The sequence below is a fragment of the Dicentrarchus labrax genome, unplaced genomic scaffold (assembly GCF_905237075.1).
Source record: "Dicentrarchus labrax unplaced genomic scaffold, dlabrax2021, whole genome shotgun sequence".
In the NCBI taxonomy this organism is placed as follows: domain Eukaryota; kingdom Metazoa; phylum Chordata; class Actinopteri; family Moronidae; genus Dicentrarchus; species Dicentrarchus labrax.
In genome coordinates this window covers 27717843-27725008 of record NW_026136702.1, presented here as the reverse complement: position 1 = coordinate 27725008, position 7166 = coordinate 27717843, and the positions used below count along the sequence as shown (strand labels likewise).

General features: G+C 42.4%; 1 protein-coding gene and 1 long non-coding RNA gene across 5 annotated transcripts in view; one reads left to right on the top strand and one right to left on the bottom strand.

The window, feature by feature from the left end:
• Positions 1–1551: 1551 nt before the first annotated feature.
• Positions 1552–6087, top strand: LOC127372607 (acidic leucine-rich nuclear phosphoprotein 32 family member E). 3 transcript variants are annotated; one of them, XM_051416526.1, is made up of 7 exons: positions 1552–1778; positions 3284–3433; positions 3511–3633; positions 4071–4227; positions 4701–4828; positions 4898–4973; positions 5054–6087. In XM_051416526.1, exons 1-7 carry the CDS (start codon positions 1725–1727, stop codon positions 5128–5130), a joined length of 765 nt encoding a protein of 254 aa, XP_051272486.1. In that variant the 5' UTR covers positions 1552–1724; the 3' UTR covers positions 5131–6087. The 3 variants fall into 3 exon arrangements, with proteins under 3 accessions (XP_051272486.1, XP_051272477.1, XP_051272497.1); XM_051416517.1 differs by having other exon boundaries at positions 1554–1778; positions 4068–4227; XM_051416537.1 differs by lacking the exon at positions 1552–1778 and adding an exon at positions 2226–2654 and having other exon boundaries at positions 4068–4227.
• The window catches only part of LOC127372678 (uncharacterized), a 1696-nt gene continuing 444 nt past the window's right edge, over positions 5915–7166 (bottom strand). For both annotated transcript variants that reach the window (XR_007886732.1, XR_007886731.1), the window contains exon 2: positions 5915–7166. This exon is cut by the window's right edge and continues 201 nt beyond it. This is a non-coding gene — a long non-coding RNA (uncharacterized LOC127372678).

The window sequence follows — 7166 nt, the reverse complement described above, 5'->3', positions numbered from 1 at the left end:
TATATACACATACTATTATACTACTATATATACACATACATACTATTATACTATATATACGTACTATTATACTATATACATACTATTATACTATATATACATACTATATATACGTACTATTATACTACTATATATACATACTATTATACTACATATATACACTATTATACTATATACACATACTATTATACTATATATATGTACTATTATACTATATACATACTATTATACTATATATACATACTATATATACACGTACTATTATACTACTATATATACTATTATACTATATATGTACTATTATACTATATACATACTATTATACTATATATACACTATTATACTATAGATATACACTATTATACTATATACACATACTATTATACTACTATATATACATACTATTATACTATATATACATACTATATATACGTACTATTATACTACTATATATACAACAATTAACAAATACTATTATACTACTATATATACATACTATTATACTACATATATACACTATTATACTATATACATATGCTATTATACTATATATACATACTATATATACGTACTATTATACTACTATATATACACACACACTATTATACTATATACACATACTATTATACTACTATATATACATACTATTATACAATATATACACACTATTATACTATATATACATACCATTATACTATATAGATACACTATTATACTATATATACATACTATTATACCACATATATACATACTATTATAGTATATATACATACTATTATACTACTATATATACATACTATTATACTGTATATACATACTATTATACTACTATATATACATACTATTATACTGTATATACATACTATATATACGTACTATTATACTACTATATATACTATTATACTGTATATATACACACACTATTATACTATATATACATACTATATATACGTACTATATATACGTACTATTATACTATATACACACACATACTATTATACTACTATATACATACTATTATACTACTATATATATATATATATATTATTATACTATATATACATACTGTATATACATACTATTATACTATATACACACATACTATTATACTACTATATACATACTATTATACTACTATATACATATGTTTATACTATATATACATACTATTATACTCAGAAGCTGAAACTGCATCGTTTTTGGCATTTTTGACAAAAAGAAGACTGATAATCAAAAAATATTTTTGTCATTAACGTCATAAAATATCTGATAAAACATGAAAACATATAAAATATAATTTTCATACATTAAATTGTTGTTTTTGTTCTCAGGACAATATGGCGCCAATGAGGACAAAGAGAGGGCGGATGTACAGTTTAAATGTTTCGTGTCCGTCCTCTGATTGGTCAACGCCTTTGGAGTTTCAACGAATCACAGAGTAGAGTCTTGCATAACGAGTTGCTGGGGGCGGGATTCAGTGAGTGGCTCATCGTCGGACCAATGGGAGACCAGAATCTGGAAATGTATGAATATTTATCGGGAGGGGGCGTGGTCTCCCAGTGGAGGTCGGGCGCGAGCGAACATGGAGGTTTAGTTACTGTGTGACACCGACTGGAGGAGGAAGCACCGTGAGCGCGCGCTTCACTCAACCGGGTTTTATTTTCACTTTTTATTTGTTCCGCTTTGTTTCCGTTGTTTTCGCCGCCCGAGCTTCGGCCTCCAGCATGGAGATGAAGAAGAGGATCAGCCTGGAGCTGCGGAACAGAAACCCAGCGGAGGTGTGTAACCGCGCGGACTACATGACGATGCTGAAACATTCCGCGGGAAAACGGACGTCGAGTTCCTTCCGCGGAGTCTGTAAAACGGCCTCTTCCGACATTTTGAGCCAGAAAACAACTTAAGCACAGCTCCAACATGGAGGACCATCCTCCGGCCGCTGCTGGAGGAGCCCGCCGCGGGGACACGCTCACCCGCCTGCTGGTGGGGACTCCCCTACGCGGACGCTTTATTTTTCGGTCCAGGATGGTGAAGTCACGCCCCGCCCTACTCTGCCTCTGATTGGCTTTACTGACATTCTAACCAATCAGATCAACGGTGGCAGCCGGCAGTAGCCAATCAGAGCCCGATTAGGGCGGGTTGTGTCTTCACCAGCCGGGAAGAAATGGCTCCCGCGACCCTCCAGCCGCTAGCATACGGGCTAACAGGCTAACATGGCGAGCCGTCATTAGAGACCCGGGGCCGGGGTTAGTCGGTTGGGGGTCGGCGCCAGTTCTCGGTGTTAGAGGAAAAACACACCCGCGAATGTTTGCTTGTTTTCGGTCACATTTGTTTAACCCCCCCGGAGCAGCGCGCGGCCGAGCAGGCTACCATTTTAACCTTCATCGTTAAATAGTTCCACGATGCTTTAATCTGATGGCGCGTCAGACCAGACTCCGTTCTGAAAATCACTCATTATCAATATATTTGATTGGAGGCGGTCGTGGCTTTCTGCCCCAGTCTGATTGAAATGGTTTTCTGATTGTGCAGGTGCTGCTGGTCTCTTCCGCTCCTCTTTAAACCAGCAACAGTGTTTATTTAGGTCAGAGTGTAAAGTTTAAAGACTGCTTCATCCCGCTGTTCCCGCCCACCGACGCTGTGTTTTGGTCCGTTAAACGGTGAAGATCAATAACAGACACAATGAACGTTAATATATATATTAAAAATATTCTCCACACTTTCATAATTTAATGAGTCTATTACAATAATCTATCAATAAAGTACAATTGGAGTCTTTATGGCTCCAGTTTGGTTGATGAAACAAAACAAATCCGGACTTTTATCAGCGTTTCCCTCCATTATTTAATATATTGGTTAATATTTAATATATTGGTTAATATTTGATATATTGGTTAATATTTGATATACTGGTAAATATTTAATATAATGGTTTTCGTTAACCAGCGGTAACGAGTAACGGCAGCTGTTCTTCAGAAAATGTTTTAATGACAGATTAACATTTGTTAGTTAAAATGAGATACTTCATGAAACTCTTGGTACTTCCTGTTGTCTGCCAGAACTTTTATTCTGAAACTTTATTAAACTAATTCAGATAACAAACATCATCAGTTAGTTATATCAGCTGATTGATCAGGTAGTGAGATATATATATATATATATATATATATATATATATATATATATATATAATGAAACACAGAGCACGCAGTGGTTTCCTGGGTTGTTGTGAGTGTCTGTGCTGGAATGAGGTCGTGGTGACATGGTGTCTTGTTGTTATGGCGACCAGGTGGTGGAGCTGGTGGTGGACAACTGTCGCTCCGTTGACGGCGAGGTCGAAGGTCTGACGGACGCGTACACGGAGCTGGAGATCCTCAGTATGGTGAACATCGGCCTCACGTCGCTCTCCAAACTGCCCTCACTGCCCAAACTACGCAAGGTCAGTCCCTCGCCTACTCTTCCCACAATGCAACACTGCTCAGTCTGCTCTTCCTCACCGTGTGCTCTGTGTTTCAGCTGGAGGTGAGTGATAACACTATCTCAGGAGGTTTGGACACGTTGGCGGAGAAATGTCCAAACCTGGCGTACCTGAACCTGAGCGGGAACAAGATCAAAGAGCTGAGCACCATCGAGGTTCTGGTGAGTTCTGCTTCACGTCTTCTAATCAATATCATCCATAAAGATACAGTGTATACTGATCAATATCATCCATAAAGATACAGTGTATACTGATCAATATCATCCATAAAGATACAGTGTATACTGATCAATATCATCCATAAAGATACAGTGTATACTGATCAATATCATCCATAAAGATACAGTGTATACTGATCAATATCATCCATAAAGATACAGTTATTATATAAATCATCCATAAAGATACAGTGTATACTGATCAATAAACTGTACAATACAGGTATACTGATCAATAATTATACTATAAAATCAAACAAACAGTGTATACGAAATATATAAATACAGTGTATACTGATCTGTTGTGAAATTGATGAATCCTGATTCTATCTGGTTTTTCACAATAAGAGCGTCCCTCTGTTCTGTGTGTTCTGCAGCAGAACCTGAAGAACCTGAAGAGTTTGGACCTGTACAGCTGTGAAGTTTCCACACTGGAGGATTATAGAGATAGCGTCTTCGAGCTGCTGCCTCAGCTCACCTATCTGGACGGGTACGACCAGGAGGACAACGAGGTCCCCGACTCAGAGGCCGACAACGGTGAGACAGACACTGGGTCGGTAGGGGAGGCGGTCGGTAGGGGAGGCGGTCGGTAGGGGAGGCCGTCGGTAGGCCGTCGGTAGGGGAGGCGGTCGGTAGGGGAGGCGGTCGGTAGGGGAGGCGGTCGGTAGGGGGAGGCCGTCGGTAGGCCGTGGTAGGGGAGGCGGTCGGTAGGCCGTCGGTAGGGGAGGCGGTCGGTGTAGGGGAGGCGGTCGGTGGGGAGGCGGTCGGTGGGGGAGGCCGTCGGTAGGCCGTCCGGTAGGGGAGGCGGTCGGTAGGGGGAGGCGGTCGGTGGGGAGGAGGCCGTCGGTAGGCCGCGGTAGGGGAGGCCGTCGGTAGGGGAGGCCGTCGGTAGGGGAGGCCGTCGGTAGGGGAGGCCGTCGGTAGTGAAGCCGTCAGAGCTGCGGTCTGCCGCCACCTGCTGGTACAGACGTTTATTACATCAATCAACTTCCTGTCAAATTTTGTTCCAGACGACGAAGATGAAGCCGGACCTCCAGGAGACGACGATGACGAGGATGAAGACGAGGATGATGAGGAAGGCTCTGAAGGGGAAGAGGACGAGGTGGGCCTGTCGTACCTGATGAAGGAGGGGATCCAGGTGAGTGTGAGCAGGTGGTGATGATGAAGATGATGACAAACGGCTCCACTGACGAAGTCTTTCTCTCAGGACGAAGAAGATGATGGAGACTATGTGGAGGAAGAAGAGGAGGACGAGGAGGAGGAGGATGAGGAGGAAGATGGAGGTTAGTGTTTATCAATAGTAAAATCGATCAGTTGCGTTCCGTCTGCAGACCGAAGTATTGATCTGTGATTGGTTGTGTAGATGCTGCAGCCGTTCAGGGGGAGAAGAGGAAGAGAGATGCAGAGGATGAAGGTGACGACGATGATGATGATGAATGATCACCTTCACACACTGTAGCCGCCCCCTCAACCCACCCCCCGACCCCCCTCCAGTGACCCCTGACCCCGCCGGACGTCCCCTCGGAGCCGCAGACAGACAGGAAACAGGTTCAGGATCTCACATCATGTGACTGGTGATGTCATCATTAACCTGGTGACCAACAGGAAGTGTTCAGATTGAAAAACTTTATTTACAACACGTACTGCAGTGTTTCAGCAGACCGTTACCGTGGCGACTGACAGGGAGGACAGGGAAGGCAGCAGTTAGCGGAGGTCACACGTGATGCATTCAGGGACAGCATCCCGTGGAGGAGTAGACTGCGAGGCGTTCAGGTGTCCTCGCGTTACAGCCGCACTCAGACACCTCCAGGTGAAACGGCTAACGTAGCGGCTAACAGCCCGTTGACAGAGGATCCGTTTTACCGGCGCTGTCAGCAGCCTGCAGCAGAGGCGCTGTGGTGCATTGTGGGTAAGCGGCTGTAAACAGGCTCTCGCTGTAATGGTGACTTTTTATATATTTTCTGTATTTTAACAAACCGGTGATTAACGGCGTTTTTATCTCCAGTGAATTCAGTCTGAACACTTCCTGACTCTAAATACTACAGTTCCCATGAGCCTCAGCGCTGTGACATCAGGGCCGACCCTCCACAGCTGATCCAAGGAGCAGTGCATTCTGGGGTTCTTTCTTTTAAAATAAACGACTGTTAGCGCATTAACCCTTTGTGTCGGGTGTAGCCTCGCCCCCTGTGGGTCTGCGGCTCTCGGCGTCCGTCCGGGTCCCGGGTCCCGGGTCCCGACTCTGGTCTGTAAATAGAAGTGGTCTCTGTGGGTTTGTGTGGTCCTCTCTGAACCTGAACCACGTTGGGGATTCTCCTGAGTTAATTTTATTTTTTTATTCCCGTCTGATCGTGTCGCTGTAACCAGAGTGTCTTTTTCAATAAAACCACTGAACTCTCAGCGTCTCCTTCCTGTCACCAATCAATATATCAGTTATTGGTTCTATTGTCCTCAGATACAAAACACATTTCTATATCAAGGAACCTCAATGAAAGGCAAATAAATATGCTTCACTGGTTTATATTATCAATATTTCCTATTGATCAGTATTAATAACTGATCAAACAGTGAATATTGATCAGCGATGAGTTTTCCTGATATATTGATCCATTGTCTGTATTCTCTTTTTTTTTATTATTTTAACAATCAGACTTAATATTCTTCTTTCTGACAGATTCACTGTTTATTGATCTATCAGCTGTTTGCTTTGGTCAATAATAATGAAAAAGATAAACTGATCAATAAAGATAAACACTGATCAATAATAAAGATAAACACTGATCAATAATAAAGATAAACATTAGAGTGTAGTGTTGATATAATGAATCAGTTTGATCAGCTAAAACAATAATCATTAGTGTGAGAATTGATTGATGAGCTCTGAGGTCATAAATATGATCAGATTGTTGTCATACTGATGAGATCATTACACTGTTTCCACCACAGGGCGGCGCCACTCATCCTCCTCTCATCCTCCTATCATCCTTTCATCATCCTCTCATCCTCCTCTCATCCACTAATCCACTCATCCTCCTCTCATCTACTCATCCTCCTCTCATCCTTTCATCATCCACTCATCCTCCTCTCATCCACTAATCCACTCATCCTCCTCTCATCTACTCATCCTCCTCTCATCCTTTCATCATCCACTCATCCTCCTCTCATCCACTCATCCTCCTCTCCTACTCATCATCCTCTCATCCTCCTCTCATCTACTCATCCTCCTCTCATCCTTTCATCATCCTCTCATCCACTAATCCACTCATCCTCCTCTCATCCTTTCATCATCCTCTCATCCTCCTCTCATCCACTAATCCTTTCATCCTCTCATCCTCCTCATCCACTAATCCACTCATCCTCCTCTCACTCACTAATCCACTCATCCTCCTCTCATCCTCCTCTCATCCTTTCATCATCCTCTCATCCACTAATCCACTCATCCTCCTCTCATCCTTTCATCATCCTCTCATCCACTAATC

Bases quoted from the DNA above. Each gene is read 5' to 3' on its own strand.
- LOC127372607 (XM_051416517.1), top strand. From the start codon at position 1,725: ATGGAGATGAAGAAGAGGATCAGCCTGGAGCTGCGGAACAGAAACCCA. The intron at 3,434-3,510 runs GTCAGTCCCTCG...TCTGTGTTTCAG, and splicing joins CACTGCCCAAACTACGCAAG to CTGGAGGTGAGTGATAACAC. The intron at 4,228-4,700 runs GTGAGACAGACA...ATTTTGTTCCAG, and splicing joins CGACTCAGAGGCCGACAACG to ACGACGAAGATGAAGCCGGA.